This window comes from Aythya ferina (genome assembly GCF_964211825.1).
Source record: "Aythya ferina genome assembly, chromosome: 27".
Lineage (NCBI taxonomy): Eukaryota > Metazoa > Chordata > Aves > Anseriformes > Anatidae > Aythya > Aythya ferina.
In genome coordinates, this window is record NC_140310.1 from 2,983,518 (window position 1) to 3,009,246 (window position 25,729).

General features: G+C 44.8%; 1 protein-coding gene across 1 annotated transcript; it reads right to left on the minus strand.

Moving 5' to 3' along the window:
* Positions 1-8,906: 8,906 nt before the first annotated feature.
* On the minus strand, positions 8,907-24,462 carry BNIP3L (BCL2 interacting protein 3 like). Its single transcript, XM_084499423.1, has 6 exons — positions 24,300-24,462; positions 17,265-17,451; positions 15,474-15,546; positions 13,557-13,660; positions 12,618-12,767; positions 8,907-11,688 (listed from the first exon to the last, which is right to left on the minus strand). The coding sequence occupies exons 1-6, from the start codon at positions 24,373-24,375 to the stop codon at positions 11,640-11,642; spliced, it is 639 nt and encodes a 212-aa protein (XP_084355549.1). The 5' UTR covers positions 24,376-24,462; the 3' UTR covers positions 8,907-11,639.
* Positions 24,463-25,729: the final 1,267 nt, after the last annotated feature.

Consider the following 25,729-nt stretch of genomic DNA (forward strand, 5'->3'; position numbering starts at 1 on the left):
GTCTAGAAGCGGTAAGACCAGCACACTTGCAGGTTTTGGCTTTTGTGGGAGGACAAGACAGCACCTGCACAGCCAGCTAGCCTTAAAACCCGCGAGGGGGAAGCAGAATAAGCCTTGGGTAGAGAATTGTAAAGAAACAGAAGGGATTTAAATGTCTGGCTTCCACTGGGGGGGAAGAAAAAGCCTAATCTAGGCAAAGATCACCACAGTTCTTCCAAAGATCCTGATGTGTAAGTCAGGGTGCAGGACAGAAAGCCACTGGGCAGGCTCCCATCCCAAGAAAGGAAACAGAGAGATGCCCAAGGTGCCCTAGAATCACCACCTACGGCTTATGAGGCCCGAATTCATAGGAATCTCTCTGAATTTTCCCATAAAGTTTTTGGGAAATGACCTCTCCTGGATCAGAGGTGTTTTTATTACTCACCCAGACAGGGAAAAAACAGCCGAGAGCAAGATCTGGGCATCAATTGACAGGAGAGTCAATTCAGCCTGGAGTTGTTTGGAGGTGTCTGTGCAAGCACACCCAAAAAGCTGCTGCTCGTCGAGCTGAGGGAGCTGTGTCCCTGTGGGAAGGGACAGAACCATGCAGGGGCACGGAGGATAAGTTCAGCTGCAATCAGGGCAGACAACAGCAATTTTTTTTGGAACATAAACCCCTCATTTGACTGCTGCCTGGCCAAGCAAGAGGAAAGGGACGGCAGAGGCAATACATCGCCGTACTGAAACGGTCAAGAAACTGGCTGAAGGGAGGACAGCAAAGGCTCCCCAGCGGACTGATGAGGACAGGAACCCAACTGCATCAGTCCAGGGGTTGTGCCTGCCCTTCCCAGCACCAAGCCACCTCCAGCCCAGCTGCTAGCCCTCCTCAGCAGCCTGAGTTGGGAACCTGCTCAGGTCTGGTTCACCTTCACTCACATTATGGCTGGCCAAACGGGTACAGATTTTACTCATTTTATTCCCCTTCATCTTGGGCCAAACCTCCACGTACTTATTCTTAAAGCAAAATTTAATCTGCACACAGAAAGTTTTTACCTCCGAGTGCCATCCCTCAAGCTCCAAAGTAACAAAAGACTGCACACTTCCCTTTTCATCCTCAAAATAACAGCGAAGTTCTCTACTACGGTGAGAAAACGTGGTGGCAGCTTTGCCTAGGTTATGGGCGATTTAAAAAATAATAATTATAACCTTCTCTAGCCACGAGGCAGACACTGGGTTTCTTCATGCGCTGCACGGGACCGACACACCCTGAGGTCACGAGGAGTAGCAGCGTTCCTTGCTTGGATTTAAGAAAACCAAAATCAAGCTGGGAAGAGAGAAAGTGTGGTTTTCTATGGAAGTTACTGCTTTCCCAGGCAGGATGCAGGAGTTCTTGGTTAATCAGGCTGCTGAAAGGTTAATTATCTCCCCGAATGCACGTGGGGTGGGGAAGAAGTCATTGTGAGGCACCGAGCTGCTCAGGGGGAGAGGTTTTAGGAACAAAAGGCAAAACGGGTGCTCGGGGCAAGGAATCTCCATCCTTCTCTTTGCAAGGCATCACGTGCGCCTGCAGCACGGTATTAGGGCTGCTTAATAATGAGCTGTAGTGCTGGGCACCTGCCAGCCTAATTGCAGCACAGCATGTCGGAGCGCTGCATGCAGGGCATCTGGAGGCAGAAGCGAGCTCGGCGCAGCATCCTCCCAGGTGCCAGGCCACCAAATCTTCGCTTGGGTTTGGGGAACGCTGATTGCTGTAACAAGACAGAAGGAGGAGCCATCAGCCGTGCCTCTGATGCTCCATCCCTCACTCTGAAGCCTGCTGAGGCCAGCGGAAAGACTGAGCCCAGCTTTGACTCGGGCTCTGCCGCTAATATGCCGCGTGGCCATGGCAACTCAGAGCCGCCCAGGAGGTCACAGCACCGGAGAGGAGCTTTGCATTTGCCTCGCAAGAGCTCTGAGCGAGGTTTGCTTCGGAACAGAGCCCTGGTGCAAGGTCTGGGCAGCTCTCGTGTCCCACAAAAGATGGTCTGTAGGTGGGGAACTTGACCCACAGCTCGTATCAGTACGGCCGATGCATTAAACCTGCTTGAATTTCATGCGGTCATTATGCAGAAAATAAGCCTTGGCTTCACCCTGCTGAAATCTACGACTCGCAGAGAAGGATGAGGCAGGGCAGAATATGGGTTGCTACAACCCTAACGCAGTGCCCAGAGGCCCCAGCAAAACGCCCTACACGGGACAGCTCACCCACCTGCAAGCCGGTGCTCCAGGCTGCTGGCAAACTGGCAGACGTGATAAAATCCAATAGATTCAGATAACTTCAAGGAACTTGACCAAAAGACATAAAAACTTGAGCAAAAGGAAGAAGCGGCTGATGATGGAACATAAATCAGTTCCACGGAAGAAACCACTGGTGCGTAATGCATTTGAAGCTTACTCAAGCCCCGTGCCTCAAAGTCAAAAGAAGAAGAGATTCAGTGGTGCGTTGGAGAAGAGCCTTTAGGTGGTTTAAATTATTCTATCCGACCAATATTCTAATTGCTCTGCCTAACCTCTAGAGATCATCATTAAGTTTCTGGCTCACTGCCCCAGCACATGTGATAAAAGCATCTCGGGCTTACCAATGAGGTTTTCATCGCTCTCCGTAGGAGGTCTGGGAAGACCGCTGGATTCTGCCTCCAGAACAATGTGGATTTCTTTGCTGATAACGGCGGGGAACAGGGAACACAACAGGCTGTGTGTGCACTGCCAGAGAAAGAATCGTAACGTGACAGCACCAGGCACCCCGCTTCGTGTCACCTACTTGATGTACGAGCACGTCTGGAGGTGCAGCACAGCTCAGAGGACAGTTTGCCATGATCCCCCAGCTCAGCTCGCCCAAATACTTGGATATCCATACGCCCTCAGAGCCCACTGCTCTCCAACGAGGCTCTGCATCTATTTATCAAATGCTATTTATCAATTGCATAAAACAAGCAATACGTTTTCAGCTTCTGAGATCCTAAAATCTATGGTGAAGTTTGTATGACTCCGATCACACAGCACCATACACACATATGAAGTTCTCATATCACACTATAAAAAAATCGAGATCTAAAGTACCCTCACGGACAGCACACCAACATGCTAGACCAGTTCAAACCAGTAAGGTTAAACAGCATCATCTCACTGCTCCATTACAAAACTGACCATAAAAATAGCCCACCAAAATCACCCAATTCCAAACAAATTTGACTCTCCTGGGAATATTCTTCTACTAGAATATAAATTTAGTATTCACTTCATGGGCCATCAGCTCTGCCCTTATAAGCAAAGGCAGAAATACCAAATAATCTATTTCCAAAACTAATCCAACGAGAACAGGTTAGAGAGCACAGATCAGAATACAATTTATTGACACTAAACTCATTTACACTGGTTAAGAATGCGGGAAAATCATCACTGGTATATGAGATCTTTCCACAAAAGGATTATAGAAATCCTTTGCTTTCAAATGAAGCCATTAATACTTTTTCTACAGCAGGTTAATATTTCCACTTCACAGACGAGGAGCGAGTCACAAAGACTTTGCTAGAGCCATTATTAAGTCAGTGGCATAAAGGCTGTTCCTTTAAGTTCCCACCCTGAGAAACAAACCTACAAGACACATTCCTAGCCCAATCCCAAACAAAACAAAATCCTCAGCACTGGGAGGGCAAACTGTAAATATACAACATTAAAAAAATCCGGTCAAATTCACCACAGGGGTAAATAAACTGGTAAGGAAGAGGCGTAAATGGGGAAACTGGCTGGCTTCTGCTGCTCTGGCTTTCAGGGGGTGTGTCAATTCTGCACACACATCTTCGTGCTCAGCGAGGTGTGTGCTGCAGGAACAACAAACAAGAGCTTTGGGGCAACAAACAAGCGCTTTGAGGCAAAAAAGACTTCCTATGTTTGTGGAGTTCCGTATCACAAGACCTGAGTCAGAAGGCTGAGAGAGACAGGCTGGCAGGGAAGTCTCTTCCATCGTGCTTTTTCTCCTCTGTCTGTTTCACTCATCTGATTATCCCTTGTAAAAGCTCACGATTACCACCACGCTGTCAGCAGCAGCGCATTTGTCTGCGCCCTCCTCCAGCATCCATCACGGTAAGTATTTCCTGCAGCTCTTTGCTTACTCCTCAGAAAACCATAACTCTTGCGCAGAACCACTAAAACCTAATCCCCCCCGTACTAATTCCACATTAGCTCTGCCCTGCCCAGCCCTAAGTGGAACGGGAATGATTTATGAACGACTCCTGCTTTAGCAGAAGGGAAGGACTCAGCACCTCGCAGCACGGCGCTGCCACCGCGCTCCTGCCCAAAGCCGCGGAGCACCAGGAGAGGATGCGGGGTGACATCAGGGTGACATCATGTATCGTGCCACCACGTTTGCAGCCAATTGGGGAGCCTTCTCCCTCAGTCCCGAGCTCTCACCTAGCCGGGAAGCCTATAGGAAAAAGCTGCAGTGCTGGCGGAGAGCTCGCTCGTTGCTGATGCTCAGCTGGCCACACCTCCTCCTCCCCGTTCCCCACTCCAGCACACACAAACGCATGTTCACTTGCACACTGAAAACCCATTTCTGAGCATTAGGCTTTTGGCAACGGCTCAGATAAGAGCTTACTTCTGGAAATTTATGGTCGTGGTTAGCAGTTTGAGTGGAAGACACTTCCTTCTCTAAGTAACCGAATGTTTAACTCCTTGCTGTGACACCGCTCAGCTGGCAGTCTCGAGTATTTTTGTCCCAAATACACTAAAAGCAACTCATCTCCAGCCATGGCTGCAAGCTTATGAAGAGACAGCAGGGGATTTAAAGTCAGGGCTGCGTTATGATTGTCCCTGGCTATAATCAGTTGATTCAAGCAGTCAAGAGCAATTTCATAGCACACAGAAGCCAAGCCCAGCACCAGCTCAGGGCGAGCTGCAGTGCTGCAAAGCGAGGCTTGCAGTGTGCCCAGCACTGAGATGCTTCACTGCTGTACCCCTAAACACACAGATTTTAGCCCAAGTCACTCAGCAGCACCGACAGATTTTTGTCATGCTTACCACAAAAATATTTGAGCACTACGACCCCAGTCAGACAGGGATTTTGGATCACGGACCTCTCCAAACCCAAACCAGGCCACAGAGCAGACAACCGGTACTTCTGTAAGTGCCTGCTCGATTCAACAACAGCTACACCAGTCTTTAAAACTGACACACTGCCAGCTTTCCTTCTCCCCATCTCATCTGCCACAACAAGCAGTCAGAAATAATGACTTAATCCTGACAGTCCCGTTTTATGTGAACTCTAGAGGTGCAAGCAATTTCTTTTTATCCAGCACTACTGGAAGTGAACGACCGTCAGGGAGCATTTTTCAGGCCTTCAGGAGGACTTCTCAGGCAGCGAAGTCCACAAGATCATCTTCAGCTCAGAGCTTAAACCCAATTTAGCTTACTTATTAAGCTCTCATCACCCTTTCTTACAGCCATGACAGAGACAGACTTTCTTTACGACCTGCTCCCTTTGAGGTAGCAGCAGCACAGCGTCTCTTCAACACCCTTCTGGGCTCTACCAGATCAACTAAAAATTAACAGTGCAAGAGGTGAAGCCATGCAAAACCTACAGATACCCACCTGAAAAAACTGGGGGTCTCGTGAAACCCAAAACCACGACCAAGGCACTGCTTTGTCGCAGTAACCGAAGCTCTTCGTGGAATAGGTGTGTGCTCTGTGTTTGCTCACAGTGCTCGAGGGGAAAGGATCAGCAGCTCAAGGACACAAAATGAAGGAAGGAAGCAGAAGGAGCAGCCATCAAGGCTGGGCACACCGTAGGAAAGGAGCACAGTGAGGCAAGGTGACGCCAGAAGCACCAAGTGGTTTTACAAGTGGTTTTACAAGCAAATAATGGAAGAGCATAAAGGTTTTCAATAAAAGGTAAGCTGCAGGAGGAGAAATACTGCGCTAGCTGGTGTCGGAACACAGAACAGTCCCCCCAAAAAACACTTCACACAGCCTGAAGGACAATCACATTGCAGATATTTTGTGAACAGAAGCAAGCAAGAACAATGCAGCTTTTTAGATTTTGCTCGGTCAGAAGCACACGTAGCATTTTTGAAGTAAAAACGGTACTTTTTGGTAAAGAAGAGGGGAGAAATAAGCACTTCAGCAAAGAAGGAAGGCATTTTTCAGCAAGGAGGGGTAACAAATAAGATTCTACAAGCTTCCAAATGTTAGTATTTAACCATTAAAATCCTGCACATTTTCACAGAAAGATGGAAGACGTTAAACGAAGGATGCAAGTTCCAAAAAGGGAACAGGATGAACAGCTGCCAACTCCCAGATGAAGTTACCTGGGGTGTTTCTGTATTCCTCTCGCAGGCTTTGTGAAAATCCATCTTCAGCAGGAGCAGTCTGCCACAATCGCTGCGCTGATGCCGTCACATCTTCGTAAAGGAATCCTCGCTGCTCTGTTCGGGCACGTCGTCACGCTAGCACCTTGGTAGGACTCAGCGCAAATTTTACTGAGGATATTACACATCGCTTTTATCTCAGTCACAGACAAATGACCGGCTCTCACCATGTATTTAGATGCTTGTTACAACTCAGTAGGAGATGACTGTGAAATTTCCCATACAAAAGTTGTCTTGAAACAGAGATTTGCATTAAAACTTACTCAGGAGATCAGACACGGTCTATACAGAGTACGCACCTGAGAGCCTACCAGGGAAAAGTAGACAAGGATTTGATGGCTGGAACTGAAACCTCAGTCCAAAGTAAGGTTCAAGGTAAAGGCTGTAATAACTGAACTGACTGGGAGATCCAGTGCTTCGTACGCTGCAATCTTTGCAGTATATGCATCCTTCTGTAGCCTAAATTATACATCCTCCTTATAACAGAACTTAAACCATCTTTTCCCTTTATTGTATGTACCAGAATAAGCACTCTTGGGATTTTCTGCCCTTAAGATTCATTAATTTCTCTCTAGACACCAAACTGCAAGTTAAACAAACGGTACCAATGAAAAAAAAAGTCTCTGTAAAACTCCACAATCTTATCTAAAAGCGTTAGGGACAATAGAAACGTGTTTCCATATTCCTCAGTCCTCTGGCAGCAGCTCAAAAAGTTAAGTCCTGTTTACTTTCCTTAATGGAAAAGCACCACTCGCTCTCCCCCTAATGTCAGGACCAATCTCGCTGTGAGCACTGCACCACGTCGGGCTGAGGCAGCTGCCATGCAGCGCAGGACACGGAGTCATTTCATAAACGGAAATTAATTTAGCTTTTTCTTTTTCATGTGGACACTTGGTGCATGCAGAGAGATTTATCCAGGAGTATCTAAAGCATTAGCTTTGTTTTAAAAGCGATGAAGGAACTATAGGGTTAAGAGCCCTAGCATTTTATTTACTTTTCAAGACCCAAACCAAAAAGGAGAACTCATATCCAACTCAAATACAAGCCAAAGCTCCTACAAACACTTGCACAGAGCAAGGATTTCCTTACTAGACAGAAGTTTTCTATGTACATTCACACGTGGAAATGTATAAAGTACATTTTAATATATAACTTTTTCATAAAGCACAGAATTCAAAGTTACTCCTAGTCTTTTATATGCATACAGCTAATCATGAAAACGGAGTGGAACTAGGACTCAGCATCCCATGTTGCTCTCATGTGAGCAGCTAACTTGCTAAATCCCTAAGCTCTTTGTAGAAAGTTAGCATAGAAGGTAACTTTCCCAGAACGTAACATAAAACATGCTTCTTGAGGCTGATTACAGAGAACCAAGAGGCTACACGGCTAACTTGTCCAGCTGTATTTCTTTTAGTTCAACAGATAATATCACCATGCCACTCATAACTAAATATACAAGCTCAGTCAGTCCTTGCTTGAACATTCTTGCACCAAAATGAAAAGAAACTCAAAGGGAATAGTAAAACTAAGAGAGTCCTCTGAAACTTCATCTAAATGTGATTTGTAACAGAAAAAAATCTTCGTGCAGATACTGCTGCTTTATGCAGGATTATCCCGGATTTATTCTTTTGCAAAACATCGTTACAACAAATCAAGTTTTGAAGGGTGTGATAATTTTTTTTTCCCCTCCAATACTTCCTAAATGAGTCTTTATCTCATTCGGCTGCAGAGGAACAATCTGCTCAAAAAAAAACACACCACAAACCTGCTCCACAGAGCAGTTACGAAGTACTGGCAATTCAAAACCTCAAGCCCAAATTTCAACGCAAGTTCACAAAATCTAAGCTTTCTTAAGGTAGGATTTATAACTTTATAAATCACGTTCCTCTCTCTCAAAAAAACAAACAAACAAAAAAAAAACAAGCTCATTTTACAAGAACTCTGGATTTTTACATTAAAAACATAGGAAAAAATAATAGCTAAATAAAACCAGCAGTAAGAGCATCAGAATGATGACATTTCACAGTTTTTCACTCCTCCAACATGATACTTCTCAAAGCAAACACTGCTTGAACCGACAACCTGGAGGCAAATTACCAACTGGCTTACATCCCCTATTCTTTAATCTGCAAATTTAACAGAATGAGGAAAAAGCAGAGAAATACAAGGAGTACAGTAGAGATGACTAATTATAGAAAATCTTATCAACTTGACTTCACATTTCATATGCCGCCACCTTACTTTGCTTTAGAAGTTTTCCTTGACAAGGTGCTGGAGGGAGGGGCGCAGGTGTATGGTGTGACAACAGAACAATTTTTATTAAGTGCTTTAGAAAACGAAGCTGATAACCTCAAGTTGTTCAAAAAAGAAAAAGCAATCTTTAAAAAAAATTATTCCAGTCTATAAGCAGCAGCTTCGATGTTCGTGTAACCCAGAATACAAGTTTCATTAAGCATTTTACAAAGCAGTCCTGTTAAATGAAGAGAAAGAAAGGCGCAGGATGAAGTAATTTGAGACAACCAGTTTTGTGAGAGCTTTAATGGCACAAAATGTTTATAAGCTACAACTTATACATGTACTGTAAACTGTATATAATGTTACAAAGTGCTAACTAATTTATGAAGAATGCATAATCACTTTGGCTCAGTTAACTCCAATATTTCAATAAATGTCAATTAAAAAATTTGAGTTTCTAATAATCTTCAGCTTTCACTTTTTAAAACAGTAAGTAAATATGTATTTACTGCAGTTAAGTTAGCCTGCTGCATTTTTAATGTGCGAGTTTATGCATTTTTTTCTTGATCCTATTTACAAATATCGTAGGCCAGTTTTCACTGTATGTAAGAAAAATGAAGCCTGCATTTTTTTTCCAAAACTGTAAACAGGTATAAAGCTTTTTAAACAACATTTATCTTAACAAAACCTCAACTATCAATAGTTGAAACCCCTTTTCAAATTATACAATCTGTTTCTGTTCATTGTAAAACTCAAAGTTGTAGACTTTCCTCCAAAGCTTATAGCAGGTATCAATAAATACTGCATCGTATCACAGCAAGTTACCGTGATCACATATCCGTTCCTCGGCTGCAGTCTTTACAATTTTTCTTCATGGCTCCTTCAAATATTACAAACTATGTTGATACTCTAGCCACAAGCTTGCAAGATTAGCTATTAGATATTCTGAAGAATTATCCTCTTTTATTTTACAAAGGGGTGTTTTTTGTTGATGAATAAGTTCTCCCTACTCGGTAAAAATCTATTTTCCCACTATTCCAATTTCCGTACAAAACAAGGTGCTGTAATTAGAACTGAAAGTGTTTCAGCCTTTCCCCTGTCCGCTCAGTTTTTCAGGACTGTAAAGTGATGTACTTGATCTAAAACACCCTCACCACGTCCCCCCTCTCTCCCCCACCTTTGGGCGAAACCCAGCATCCACCCTTGAAACAAATACCCAGTGGTAGGCCACTCGAGTGCCACGAGCATCGACAGCTACAAGAAAAAAGCAGATGTCTTCACCAGAATTGTTAGACTGCTCTTTTACCCTGAAAGCGTTCTCTAACAGCATTCAGAAGTAGAGAATCAAAATAAATACGGTTTAGCAGTGGATTTATGCTTAGCTTTTTTACTTCCTGGGAGCTACCTAAGCTCTTTTAAACCAAATCTCGGTTGGGATTTAGCTTCTACGTATCAACTGTTTCAAGCGATCACTGCTATATCAAATATTCAACTTTCTAAAATCTGCTGCAAGCAAACAATCACAGGTAGCTGTTCTCTTCCAACTAGCTGACTGCATTTGCTTAAAGTTTTCTACAAGTCAGCCTCCTAAAGTTTTCATTTAAGTGAGATTTTGCTAGTCTTAAAATTAGCATTGGTTCCCTAAATACTTAGTATTAAAGTCTATACCATAGGTTTTTTTTTATATATTCATATATATATAAAAAAAGGAGTATTCTATCCTTCAGAGTCATGCTACATGTTCTGAAATCCAATAAAATCTATTTAAGGACATGAACGTCCCGATGCTTTGTAACAATTTGGTACTAAAGCTTCACATTTTGAAAAGAAGTGTCACTGAAGGAGGACAAGGCTTAATGTTCCCTAAGATAAAAGTTCAACGACGTTAGTGAGAAGTCTAGCTAACATGAGACATCACGAGTGACTTTCAGATTCCATGTATCCCCAGAGGAGATTGTACAGTAAACAATGAGAGGAATATTGAAAACTCATTTGCAGAAGACATTTCAGAGCTTTACAACTTCTGAATCTTTACGCACCTGCAAGATTGTCCCCCTTAGAGATAGGTCAAACGCTTTACCTTCCGAAACTGCCCTATGATCATAATTGTAAATGGTTCCACAACAAACAGAATCATATCCTTTTATACAAGAGTCTAAATACACCTACAGCTGTTGGGTTTTTCCTTAATTTTAAACTACGTTTAAAAGGAAAAATTCACATTTAAAATTTTCCCTTAAGAAAACAGGTAAGGAAAAGAAAAGCTTCTTCACATGCAAACAATGCAATTTTTTCTAATATCTTCTAGGCATCAGACAGGTTTCCTACAAGGAATAAGGAGCTGACTTCATAGAAAAGACAAGATTACAACAATTATCTAATATTAAAATACGCTGATGGAATAAGTTATCCTAGTTCAAAATTTACGCAGTCTTTGCCTCCTGCAAATTGAATCATGTTAGCCAATGTAAGGGGGGTCAAATAAATTCCCCCAGAAGCTGATTTAACTATTTTTTATTGCCAGTAATTTCTTAGTTTGTTTCACAACCAGTTTGTTTTTCCAAAACAAAAGTCAATTTCACTCCAATCAGTAATTTTCCTCAAAGATACTTAGTTTTATCACTAGAATACAGTCAACATACCATGCACAACTGCAATTTAAGTCAGGTTGCACTAAGGAGGCAACAGCATCACCGAGAAAATTAAAACTTGCTGGTGGCATTTTGCATTGAGAGAAGCCCTTGCAACATATAGACAGTTGTAAACTCCGTTCAGCAACTCTGACGTGTCTTGCAGGCCAAGAGGCAAGGGAATGGGAAGAGAGAGGAAAAGAATGTGGATAGCGAAACACCTCAACAGAGTTCCAACACAATACTCAATTCCAGAGTTAGCAAAAACCTGGATATGTAAAGAAAGGGTGAAGTCAGGGTCATGCTTAAAATGGTCTCAAGTCAAATGTACTAAATGAGACAGAAACACCTTCACAGGTCACGTGGATTTCCAGGTTTTGCACTCCATCTTTCAATAAGTGCTGGCTGAAGGTGTGGTCAGTCGTTTCCCAATGTAGATGCTGAAATAGAAAGTATAAGGCATAGCGTATTTCACAGAAATACTCCCTGGCTTTGACACAGTCCTCATGCACCTAGCTACTGGGATCTGTCTTTCAAGCTTGATCGGATTCTTCCATAGACTTCACTTCTCGTTTTGTAAAATTACTCATTCTGAGATTTTCAGACAAGCCTAGAAGGACTGATGTTAGCTACACTAGGTGAAAACAGGTTCCTTCCAGTCCCAAGCTCATCTGAAAACCCCAGCCTGAAAGCTGTGTTGTCCATAGAGTACCTGACACAGGAGGCTCTTGAACAGCTGAGCAACACTCAGATTATTATTGCAAAACAAAGTATTGCCAATAGAAGGAAGAGATGAGCTTTAAAATGCTGCTGAGGATCTACACAACACTGACTTTTACCAAATACATCCAGGCAACATCTAATGCACTGCAGAAAGGTACAATTTTGCAATAGTACAAGTGTTGTACAATACACTTTCATATATTCTATCCTCCTAATTCTCTCGATAGTTTACAGAAGCTTAGAGACGCACGAATCCCACCCCAGAAACAAACATGAAGCTAAGTAAAAACATATTTTGAGTACACGCCTCTGCCCCCTTTGCAGATTATGACAGATAAACATAAAGTTAGAACTTAAGCAAGCTGAGAGATTACATCAGATTACACAGGCACTGAAAAGATTGCTGAGCAGAGCAGCAGCTGATCTCCCAAGATACATCCAGTATTTCAGATATCTAAGTATTCAAAGTGCTGCAAAGTTTTCCTGCATTTCAAGGAAAAGAAAGCACCATAGTTTCTTGAGCAAGGTGCAACAATACTCTAGTTATTCTAGACAAAGCCCTTTTCAGCAAGCACCTGACATTCAAGTAAAGCAGAAAAGCAAAGCCAGATGCAAAAGTTGAAGTGAGAATTACGTTAATACTTACCCTAGTCCCAAAGCCAAAACGTGAGATATGAACAGAGATGGAATGAAAACCTTAAGAAATTCTGCAGAGAAAATGCCACCTTTTTTCATTGCTCCACTTTTTCTCATACTTAAAGACACTGAACGTTTAGGATGTCTGAAATGAAATTCCCTGAAAGAAGAGAGGGAGGAGAGAAAAATTAACACAATTTTTTTGGTGTTTTTTCTTTTTTTTTTTTTTTTTTTTTTTTGCACACAAATGATCTCTGTAGGAACTTTATTTTTTTTTTTAAAGTACAAAGAGCTAGAGATCAAAGCAAGAGATCCTTTACACGGAGTAAGGGATCAAAGAGAATAATAGGAGGTATTGTGGAGAGACCACTTACACAGACAGTATAGAGACAAAGGGAGCAGTAGCTGAAGAGAGAGGTAGGTCCGAGAGAGGGAATTTCAGGATGTGATTTGTTAGCAAGAGCCTCATTTTTTGTTCCAAACAGAGATACAGAAGTCTGCCAGATATAGACAGCATCCTCTATTTTAACAAAAATGCTTTGCATTCAAGGAGCTCAACGTTTCCCCTTCCGTGGATGAACATTACATATTTTACATAGAAAGAAAAAAAGGTACAGAGAATTTATGACACTTGCTCAACACTATTCCATTCATAAGCCCAAACTAAATCCCATGAATCCCAGCTCCGAGTGCCCAACTCTCCCAGTAATTGCAATGTTGTAAAGAAACCTTGTAATCAACTTGCTGTGGATTTCTATTACTTTCAGTAAAAGGTAATTTTGATGCTATTATGGTTCTCAAACTTCATTTTGACTTTTTGTAGACTCCCCAAAGAAATTATGTCTTTTTTCCTAGATGATATTATTTGGACAGCCAGAGTAATTGCCTGTAAGTGAGACTCGTGATTCTTCTTTCACACAAAGGAATATCCATTAAAAAAATAACTCACTTGGGAGGAATGTTTTCAGGCCTACTCGACCAGTCTGACACCCAGTCAGCACTTTTCTTCAAGACTTCCAACTCTTTCTCTCCTTCTACTGCTTCTTCTTCAGACTGAAAATACACATTGGACAAGCCTTGTAACAGTCAGTTGGCTCCTCCTCATGGTGTTAAATTGAGAACAACAACAGCAGCAGTAAAATGATAAGCACCAAATGGCGGCACCTGATAAACAAGCAAGCGTTCTTGGACTACCAATGATTTAGAAGAGATTTTATGCTAAAAGGAGGATCTGCAGAGGTCAGGATATCACTAATTTGGTTATTATAGCCAGGACCTCAACGTAGTAGGAAGTTGGTTTGTGGTTGTGTTGTTGGCTTTTTTTTGTGGGGAGGGGTGGTGGTGATGTTAATCCTAATCGTAGCAAACCAGCTTGATGCATTAAATAAAGTTTTTAGGAACATGAAAAACTTTGATTTGATGGCATTTAATCAAAAGCATACAGCATGTAGGTAAAGCACAAAGCCAAATAAAAATGTTTCCAAAACAATATTAGGAAGTTCTTTGAAGGCGTTATTTGAAATTTGGATTACATGCAACTAGTGGCTTCTACTGGGTGCGTCCCAGAAGCAGCAGGGAAAGCCAAGCACTCAGTGCAACTCTCTTGACCCAAGGAGTCAACATTACATCATTAGATACCAGAATTAGAAAAAAATAAATCTGCTAAAAAGGCCAGAGAATGCCATTTCCTTGGCTAGCACAAGATGACTTTGGTACAAACTCTTCTTCAGAGTTAAAACAATTTCCTGAGTGACCTTTAGTAAATTAAGATGCACCACTTACATTGAAGTGGGAATCAGACCAAAAACAGAAGCAATCCAATCCAAAAAAACAGCGACGGCAGATCTAACCAACACCTTCACATGGCTAGCTCACTGTAGGGCACAAGTGCAACAGGCCCACTGCTCTTAGACAAAATTAAATGCAAGGTTTCACTCGTCCAGGATTGCTTTTTATTTATAGTGCTGAAGGCAGCAAATTCCAGTAAATTGCCAAGCTAAGAGTTCAGCATTAGTCTCTCAGTTTGCACGATGAGGATTACTCACTGTCATGTGAGCTGATTGATCCATACATCAATACACCAAACACCCTGAAATCTTGTGCAGGAATATAAACAGTTCCAAAGCCAAAACAGGTTTGACACACAGAGCAGGAGCAGAGTGGTAAACAATAACATTGGTGCTACTAACCAGGGCATCTCCCAGCTTTAGAGATGGAGCCTCGTTTTTCCCTCCCTCCAAAGCTATTCATCTCTACAAGTCAAAATTGCAATTAATACAGCCTACAGTTTACAATCTCTGCCTGGTTGTTAAAAATAATTCATAAATCAGTTAAAAATAATTGTTCTGGGAGGTGTTTTTATTAAATAAAGTTTTATTCTGAAAACAAATCTCTTAGAAGAAAATGTAATTTAGTTAAACTGGCCTAAGCTTGAATGTACAAAAGCAGTTTACTACACATATTTACAGGGAAGTACTCCATGAAGTTCTTATTAAGGAAAAGATGGGGTAAAAATATGCAAGAACAAAGCACGAGACTAGTAAACAGCCTTACCCAAGTGACTAAAGAACACCTCCAAATTCTGAATACATAAGATTTAAATAATTTGTTTTGCTGTACAGCACATAACAGCCAAGTTTAGAGTGAGAATGAAAAAAAAAAAAAATTACTAGAGAGCAGCAGTTTTACATGGCAGAATAAAAAATATGTTAAACATATAAGATTTAAGACCTGCTAATGTGACAGAGGTTGCTCTGCCCCTCAGGAACTCCTAATATTGACCTATATACAAATATGATCTATACACAATACTTACAACTTTAATATGAATAATTTAATTTATTTTGAGAGTAAATGAAGAAAATACCTGAGAACTACTGTCTTTACTTGTGTGCATTTCCACATCAAACGTTATCTGTCCATCATCTTGAGGTGAAGGGCTAAAGAAAAATTGATTTCATTATGTCACTTTTGTCACACCACAGTCAGCTAAAGAACAATTAGCATAAATAGCATCTCAGTTGAATCATTTCCACATGCACTTCTGTGCACTACTCAGATGACTAACAGACTACACAATTCTGCATGTCACAATCACCAGAATAACAAAGTTTTCCAAGAGCCCTTAAAAACCTTATCTTCTCCATTTTTTTTTTTTTGAATTATCCTCTCTGTCTCAACAGTGTTGACTGCCATTCCACAGAAGCAAAAATAAGCATTGCCCAAAACTTCAACAGCTACACAAAAGATGCAGATCCCTTCCTTGCTTTAGGTAATGCTACTAGTATTGCAAATTAGCTTTATATCTATACAAGCTGCAACATTACATATCAAAATACCTCTTAATGCTTGGCAAGAAGGCATTCTGCTTGTTAGCCTCATTGTGAATATTAAACATTTGGTCATCTATTCAAAAGAAATTAATTACCTGATTATGTCAACCAAGGAAACAGTGCAGAATTTAAGTCAGGAACAATGTGAAATACTGTATGATGCAGCAGCATGGGTCTCCCGTTACAACTCCTAATGGCATCTTTGTAATTTAAGTTTTCATTAGAAGCAGCTACGTTAGAAGTAACCAAAAAGAACCTAGAACCCCACACTTCAGTGTAACTTCTTGTTTAGAAAAAAAAAAAAAAAAAAAAAAAAAAAAAAGGAAATATCTCCCCTTCCTTGCATGCTTCCTCAACTATGAAAAGGGGAAAAGAATTACCTACAAGTTAACAAGTTAACAACTGGAAAATTAAGTAAAGGAATACATTCTATCTTTACTCACTTAAAATGGGGAAAAAGCCTCTCTACTAGTAAGAGAAAAAAAAGTAGAAAAAAATATCTAGCAAACACTCCTGGTTGGACTGAATACTACTAAACTACTGGCAGTTAGTTTCGTACCAACACAGAAATGGTTATTTTAATAGAAAATAAACAGTTCTGTTTGAAATACATGTACGGATCCTTTTCAAGCACTGTCTACTACAGTCAGTAATTAAATCAGGCCTAACTAATTTTAAATAGCTTTTATTTCTGATCACCCACTTATATAAGCTGCACAGTAGACATGACAGTTAGCAGTCATTTAGCAAATCCAAAGGAGGCATAAGCAGATGGACACCTAAAATTATATATAGAAACCGCTCACGGATCTCCAAAGCTGGCCCAAAACCTTTGAGGGAAAGGTATAATGAACAAATAAGAACATCATAATGCTCACATGAGTCTCATGGGGTTATATTGTTAGGCAAAATTATTTTGCCTGCACATGAAAAAACTGCAGGATATTGAAAGCAAGGCGTACAAATTCCAGAAATCCTTCTGCCAAGTCCAGTGATACATTTTATTACGCTTGGCTAAATATAAAGCATGCATACATTACATTATTACTAACGTGCCAGAAAAATTAATGCATTTCATACCCTGTATGATTTATGACAACGAGAAATTTAACTGCTGTGCAGATGTGAGCTCCCTGCTCCTGGAGCCCTTACCTTTCTGAAACACGACTTATTTTTCAAGGGAAATGACTTGTTTGATAGGCAAGAGAAAGCAAGCATGCTGAAGCATGACAATCCTGACCCGAGAACAAACTTTACCCCTCATTTAACAGCTACAGGAGAAAACCTGCAATGAGTTGTGTGCAGGACAGCAAACGTTTCTTTACCTGTCACAGTGGGAACTACCTCTGGAGCTGCTCTGTCCTGATTCGTGCTGGGCGTCCAGAAGGATTTTTTCCATGTCTCCATTGTGGATGGAGGATGACGAGGGGACGTGTTCCAGGCCTCCGTTCTTCCCGTTGCCATTATCGTTGCTATTGCCGTTGCCGTTCATCTGCAACTCCACCCAGGAACCTGTCGGGCCAGCCAGACATCATTTCATCAAAAGCAGGGAAACTAAAACCCATCTTAAAGTTTATCAATGACACGCAGCAAAAAGGCCCAGGACCGTGGCGAATTCAGATAACATACAGTGCTGGGAAGGAGCTCACAAACACGCTGAGGGCGAGGCGACGTGCTTCTTCCTGGCTCTGAAGGAACGCCCCCAAACCTGAGGCTGCTGCTTACCACTGCAGCTACTCCTGGTGCCACCATTAATACTTTGACAGGCCAAATTTCTCTTTCTCTCCCTAGTTTGAGGCTTCCCTCCTCCCGGTATCACTTCATTACGTCAATCACTCCACCTCCCTGTTCTACGTTTCTTTTCCAATGAAGTTTTCACCCCCCAGCCCTCCTTCTATACAAGTCCCCCACCTGCGGTTTCATATTCTCCTGCACTTCCAACAGCCCTCATCTCCAAACCAGCCCCTGATTTAGTTGTATAAAAATCATATAACACAAAAATATTTTAAAAATAAGAAAATCAGTCCCTGTTCTACTTTCTTGCCCTGGCCTGATAGGAAAGCAGCCTTCTCTCCAGTGCTGTCTGCCACCCACCCTACCCGGCTATAGCCTTCAGAGCTGGGTCACACAACTCCAACCAGCACAAGCTCAAGGTCAGCACAGCCCAAGTACCACGCTAACATCCACCTTGCAGCTGTTAGGTGAAAAGATTTCACTACAAATAACACAAAGTGAAGAACTGTGGGAAAACCAGAACCTTCACATGTACTGAGTTGATTCCCGTGCCATCGGTTCATCTTTTTTTGGCCCTTCTTTTCCCCTCCTTTCCTCAGCCAGCAAAGACCACGCAGCCTACCTGGTCAACAGGCAGAGGTCTGGATTTATTTTCAATAACTATGAAATACCCATGTGTGCGCTGAGATCGGACAAAAGAGAGCAGATGTTTTTGTCACTTAGGAGATGCTAACACAATTCACATTCTCTGTACTTAAGGTTGAGTATTTTTATTTTTCTTTTTTTCCATGACCTCACATTAATTTCACGGGCTGGCTGAGGCTGGAGGCACCCCTGGCTGCAGCAGGGCCACCCAGAGCGGGGTGCCTTGCCCAGGCGGCCTCTGCAGACCCCCCCAGAGACCCCACAGCCTCCCCTGGCAGCCCCAGATTGCTCCCTGGCATTTAGACGAAGCCTCTCATGCTCCAGTTTGCCATTTAACGTGCTGATAAACTACAGGAGAAACGGTATTTGCCAGCATGTTGGGAAGGGACATGTTTTAATTCATATGTTTTGGAAATATTCTTATTATCCAATGCCCTGAGGGCTAAAGATAAAAGAGATCCCCACCCTTCTCTCTGCTCCAAATATTTAGATGTGTTCCCTACCCGACTGCAATTCCAGCCTTCTCTCTAAGGAGCACAACAAGCACCATTTGACCGTCCAACCTTCATTTATCGGAGCACGCCGAGCGCCTCAAACAGCCGACAGACTTCCTTCTGCAGTTACTGCTTCACTTGCACACTGCCTTTACCCGTGTTACAAAATTCTGACATTTAGCAATGTTTTAAGGCTCTGTGTTGGAAAATATTTGCAGTTAGGACCTTCGGACATTTCATTTTGCCATGCAATATCGTTAGGGAAGCTAGGAGGGCTTTAAACGTTGTTTCTGCTCATCAATCAGAGTGTTAATAACCCTTCTACGTAACTCTGCATTTGATGCCCCCACCACCTCAAATATATCATCAGAAAAGAGCCACGAACACAACAAACAACTTGAAACACCATCAGCAGGTTACGAAACACAGCCTCGTAATTCCACCATCTCAGAAGTTCCTGCACCCTCTCAGGAAGGTCACAGCAGCTTCCCCAGCACAAACGCCGGTCCTGTTCCACGCGGCACAGCATGTGGAGCAGAAATAATGCCTTCCCGGTGGACAACCATCATTAGGGAGGGGAAAGATCTCCCATTTCTCAAAAGCACACTGTTTTCAGTGCAACATTTCTCATCATCGGTCAGATAATGGCCTCACTCGTGTCATGACTCCTCGGGACTTCAACTTAGGCTGTCTGACAGTGAACGCTTCCAGTTCCTTGTAGTTTTGATGCCTTTCCTAAAGAAGTAACGATATTTAAGAACAAGAAAGCCTAAAGATATGAAAACAAGAGGTGAAACTATTTTTTTTTTAAATACTTGCAAAGGTTCTGAATTTCAATACCAAGTTCCTGACTGTGGAATCTGGTATTGTGCCTCCACTTGTTTGTACAGCAACATTTTGGCTCTGGGAACTGTCCCAGTCACAGGGGAAGGAGCGTGCACCCTGATGTGTTCACCTATTTCCAGCTTGATTTTGTGAAGCCCAAGCAGAGCTCCTCCTTAGTATCGATTGCTAACAAAGCCATTATGCTGATGGCCATGGAAGCATCATCCCCTTCGGAGTCCCGGTGGTTTAGAGCCTGGTTTCCCCAAGCTGCATTCACAAACAAGGAATTTAGGGCGTGCACAGAGCCTGCCTACAATCACGCCAAGCACACCAGCTCCGCACCACATACTGGGCTTTCCAGATCCTCGTCAGCTGGGAAAGGCAGCCTTTGCTTTGACTAATCAGCACGAAACTGTATTATTGCAGATTTCTGCTGATTGCTGCTGTCTACATTTCAAATTCCAACCATTTCAAGAACCTGGCGAGGAAGGTAGGTTTGTCTTGTAGCTGTGCAGCGAGGGGCAGCACCTGCAGAAAGGCAGCTGGCAGCTGCTGGTCGAAGGCAGGGCCAGAAAGGTGAAGGCTCTCCTAGAGCCATGCCGGAGCAGGGAGCATCTGTTGGGAATCCTAACGCTCTGGAACTGCAAAGACGCCTGATATTGGAACAGAACAGAGCGATAAAACGTGAGAAGAACGCAGGGCAAATGTGTGAGGAGAGCACTTCTTGTAACAGCAGTCACAGGCAGATGAAAGCCCTGGGGAAGGCGATCAGAACTGGCTGCAGCTACCAACCCTCCACGGTCCTTAACATCAGTGGGGATTTTATTTGTGCACGAAGATTACCCTGGACTGAGAAAATCTGCCCTTTATCTAACACACGTGACGGCCGCGCTAGGAAGAAGAGGCGAATTATCCGTGAGCAAAGAGCCCCGACGAGACAGGCAGTAGTTTACATGACGAGCAGCACGTTCCCCATCTGACCTCACTTTTAATGAGTCCAAACACACGCGGGGAAGCCTCATCTGGCACCGAGCGAAAACACGCTACGTCCTCCCAGGGGAATCACAACCGGTTTGTGAGCGGGAGCAGGCGAGCCCCAGGGGTTGGCAGCCCCCGGTTGGAGGGATCAGCACCTGGAGCGAAGCAGGGAGAGAAGAGAGAAGCTGCCCCAGCCCTTCTCTAGCTCCAAGTTCGTTATGGTAATCACCCACAGGAGAACGCTCAGCTCCAACACCTCTCCCATTTTACTGCCGAGCTGGAAATACGGCAGCACGGGGCGTTCTCAGGTGGGCGTTTAACTCAACTTCCCCACTTTGCTTTTTCCTCCCTTTCCAAATCACGTACCACACACTCTGGGAAAGACAAAAAATCCCAAACCTGCTTACAGGAACAGTATTTCACTCCAAAATTATTTGCCCAAGGTGTAATGCTCACTACTCCATTAGGAATGGATGTATACTGAATGATTTTTTTGTAGTTAACTATAAATTAAAGAAATTAACCTTTTTACACGCTTACTGTTTTTCTTATTTTAAGGATTTTGAAGAAGCTTAAAAGGTACCTGTGAAAAGGTGAAATATTTCTCCTAAATTTAGTGAGACAGCATTCAGATCATCTACATAATAGAAAAAACAACTAAATACTAGTCTTTGCTAGAAAATGCTTAAAAATATGTATTTCTATTAGCCTTTTAACACGAAGTCTTTAGTTAACAAAAAGTATGCAATTCCATAAGGAGTTGCCATACACACCCCAAATGTTTCCTCTTTTTCTCCTGGCAGACATCTCTAAAAACAATGAAATTTTTTTGTTGTCTAAGTAAGAAAAACATTAAGAAACACTTAGATTTTTGAACACTAAAGCCACTTCCACAATTGCTTTTCTGAGATATTCAGGCAGATTTTCTTACTAAAACATAAATAAAGTTGGGTATCAGCTACACATTTGTCTTTTTTTTTTTTTTTTAAAAAAAAAAAGTCCCATTTGTGTAGGCAATTGGGCAAGACCCTAATGAAGTCAGCGGGTCTCCATGCGGGCGCAGGACTCCTCACGTACAAACAAGTCCCGGAGCAGGATTTAAGTAGGTCTTATGCAGCAGCATTAAGTCAGTTAATAGGCAAGTCCTCCTAAATCCTGTTGCAAAACTGCAGCATCAATAGGCTGTCATCTGGCACGCAGCCATCCTGCACACACAGGTTTCTCCTAAACACAGAAATCCAACTGCTTTGGGAAGAAAATAAATCAGAAGTGTGACCTTACAACGTTCACTTCTACCTAAGTGGTGGAAATTCTAACAAAAGTAGCTGAAAGTGCAGGAGAGAGGCTGTCAGATTGTCCATGCAGTCTGAGATTTCACTTGCGGGTAGAAAGACTATTTTAATAAAGATATGATACAAAACAGATAAATGTTGCATATATTTATATAGTTTTATGCATTTATTTATAAAAATATGGTTTAAAAATACTTTCTGCATATAAAATTGTAGAAATAAAGATATTCCAAGCTAGTAGCTCACAAGAAGCCTGAGCCATGATCAGTCTGAATAAACTCAGAACTACCACTTCTACAACAAAGTGTGCCTTTAACAGAAAAAGAAAGCTGCTCAGATCCCCAAAACTGTAATTATTAACAAGTTCTCCACGACAGAGGTGGATGAGTTCCTGCCTAAGGTGGGATTGCTTTTTTGTCAATATGTAACAGAGCCTTATAATAATTAAAACATAGGAAGCACCTAGGGCTTCCAAAGCACACAAGGTTGGGTTTGGGGTTTTTATTTTTATTTTCTCGTGAACCCAAAGGTCTCCTGCCCTTCAGTTCAAGCGCTGGGAGATCTCTGAATGGAAGGCCTCGAACACGCACGGACGGCACGCAGAACAAAATGAATAAGTGTCTGAACTCATTAGCCTGAGAAGGGTCACTGCAGCGCTTATATAATGGCAGAAAAAGCCCCTGGAACGCCGCGCATTGTGGAGCTGCTGCCCGCCTGAAAGCAGTGCTAAGCCCCCACGGAGCCCATGGGTGGCGTTTGTTTTGTTCCCCAAGCGCAGCCGACCGAATATTTCCTCTCATACCTTGTGCTCACCACCTCCAGTAATCACATTGATTTCGCTAAGCCCGTACGCGCTGACCCAGCAGCAAGATCCCCGTGGGCAGACCCAGCCCAGGCGCTCAGCGCGCTCCCCTCGCCGCTCCTACCTTCCCCCAGGTTACGTGTCCCACACAGCGAGCTCCCGCACCGACAGAAAACAAGATGGAAAGATCAAAATACAGGATCAAAGACGGCGATTTACAAACTGAGAATAAAGCACGGAGCTGGGCACTAGGCACGATGTAAATTTAGGACAGAAAATTGATGTTTCAGTGTGCCAACCGGCCTGAATAACTCGCTGTAAGTGCCTGTTTTACTCAGGTGAGTGTTTTGTTGTGAAGCGTGCTCGTTATCACAAGGTGCAACGTTACCGTGGCACAATGACAGCCTTAACACACTGGCAGGGTTTATTCTTCTCTAGCCTAATTCCCATCAAGTCACAGGAGATTAATCAAGGCATTTTGTTGTCGGTTTGACTTCGCTGTAAACCACGAAGCCAACAGCTAACCGTTCACGCCATCTATCCACCCCTCCAACTGAGGCGTCCTTAATAACTGGGAGCAAATGAACAGCCCCACTGAAGTGACTGCTTCAGACGTGTGAAAGGGAGCTGCCCAAAGCACCAGAGCCCAGAGAAACCCCATAGATGTGCCCTGCCGGTGTCACCCTGGGAACAAAAGGATGCAGCAGAGCAGCTGACAGCGATGCCGGATATAGAGGAAAGGAGCTCACGTCAGTGCTATTGACTCAGCCCCTGAATAAACTCATTCCCACAGGCACGCTCCTCCCCCTGCCCTGCTGCAGCCCCAGCTCCACTGCCAGCCGCTGGGTAAACTCGGTGCGACCCCAGAGCTGCCCCTGCCGCCCCAAAACCTGCCCCCGCCACCCCAAAGCTACTCCCTGCGATCGCTTCTTTCCTGTGAGGGGGGCAGAGCACTGGGACGGGCTGCCCAGAGAGGCTGTGGGGTCTCCTCCTCTGGAGATATCTGAAACCCACCTGGGTGCCATCCTGCCCGAGGTGATCCTGCTCGGCAGGGGGTCGGACTAGGTGATCCCCAGGCATCCCTTCCCACCTTGGCCACTCTGGGATTCTGTGCCCCCAAACCCACCCCTGCGCCCCCAAAACACCTCCTGCGCCCCCAAACCTGTCTCTACACCCCAAATCCCCTCCTGAGTCTCCAAAACCTTCCATACGACCCCAAAACACCGACCCCAAAACGACTACTACGACCCCAAATCTCCTCCTGTGCCCCCAAACCCGCCCCTACAACCCCAAACCCTGTCCTCCGACCCCAATCCCCCTGCTGCCACCCCAACCCCCCCATACTACCCCAAATCCCCTCCTACCACCCCAAACCCCCTCCTCCCACCCCAAACCCTTCCCCTATTTCCCCAACCGCCCCCCTCCCACCCCAAACCCCCTCATCTCTCCGGGGCCGCTCCCCCTCAGCTCCCTCCCCCCTCAGCCCCCAACACCCCGAGCTCTCCCCTCAGCCCCCCAGACCCCGGGCTCCCTGAGGCCCCGCATCCCCTCATCCCCTCAGCGCCCCCCCCACACACACCCCTCACTCACTGTTGAGGCCCGGCTCGCTTCCTGGGCTGTTGTTGTTGTTGTTGCTGCCGGGCCGCGGCTCCTGAGGGCAGGACATGGCGGCGGCGGAGGGACGCGGGGCCGTTGGGGCTGGCGCGACGACACCACAGCGAGCACGGCCCGGCCCGGCCCGGCCCCGCCGCCCGCCCCCTGCCAGCCGCTGCGCATGCGCCCGACGCGCCCCGCGTCCCGCTCCCCCCCTCCCGCCTCACCCCGCGCATGCGCAACCGGAGGAGGGGAGCGTGCGGGGCGGCATGGGGCTGGGGGCGGGGCTGGGGGCGGGGAGGGGAGGGAGGGAGGGGAGGGAAGATGGGGGAGGGAGAGGGGAGAGGGAGGGAGAGCTGTGAGGGGAAGGGAGGAGTGTGAGGGGAGAGGAGGGCTGTGAGGGAAAGGGAGGAGATGGAGGAGTGCGAGGGAAGAGAGAGCTGTGAGGGAAGAGGAGGAGATGGAGGGTTGGGAGGGGAGGGGACCCTGTGGGGAGGGGGAGGGCTGTGAGGGGAGGAGAAGCCATGAGGGGAGGGAGGGTGGGGGGGGAGGTTGTGAGGGGAAGGGGCGCTGTGGGGAGGGATGGAGGGCTGTGAGGGGAAGGGAAAACTGTGAGGGGAGAGGAGGAGTGTTACGGAAAAGGGAACTGTGAGGGAAGAAGAGGAGATGGAGGGCTGTGAGGGGAGGGGACCCTGTGAGGATGGAGAGGACTGTGAGGGGAAGGGGAGGACTGTGAGAGGAGGAGGATGTGAGGAGAGGGGAGGTTGTGAGGAGAAGGGGCACTGTGGGGGGGGAAGGAGAGTTGCGAGGGGAAGGGAGGAGTGTGAGGGAAGAGAGGGCTATGAAGGGAGGGGACCCTGTGGGGAGGGGGAGGACTGTGGGGAGGGGGAGGACTGTGCGGGGAGGAGAAGCCATGAGGGGAGGGAGGATGGGAGGGGAGATTGTGAGGGGAAGGGGCGCAGTGGGGAGGGAAGGAGGGCCGTGAGGGGAAGGGAAAACTGTGAGGGAAGAGGAGAGGATGGAGGGTTGTGAGGGGAAGGGAGGACTGGGGAGGGGAGCCTGTTGAGGGCTGTGAGGGGAGAGGAGGCTGTGAAGGGAAAAGGCACTGTGAGGGGAAGGAAGGGGAGGGAGGGCTGTGAGGGGAAGGGAGGCAATGCGTGGATGGAGGGCTGTGAGAGTAGGCTGTGAGGGGAGAGAAGGAAGAAGAGGTCTGTGAAGGGGAGGCTGCCAGGGAGCCCCATCTTCCTGAGGGGGTCACAAAGACCCCCTGCGGGCTGCCCTGGCTCGAGTTCTGCTTGCAGAGGGCAGCAGCAGCCTCCACAGCTCGGTGCCTCCACAGCTTGGTGCCCACCCAGGCTCCCAAAAAGTCTCCTCAGGAGAGGCTGCGGCAGTTGTGAGGTAACCCAGCTGTGAGGTAACTCGTCAAA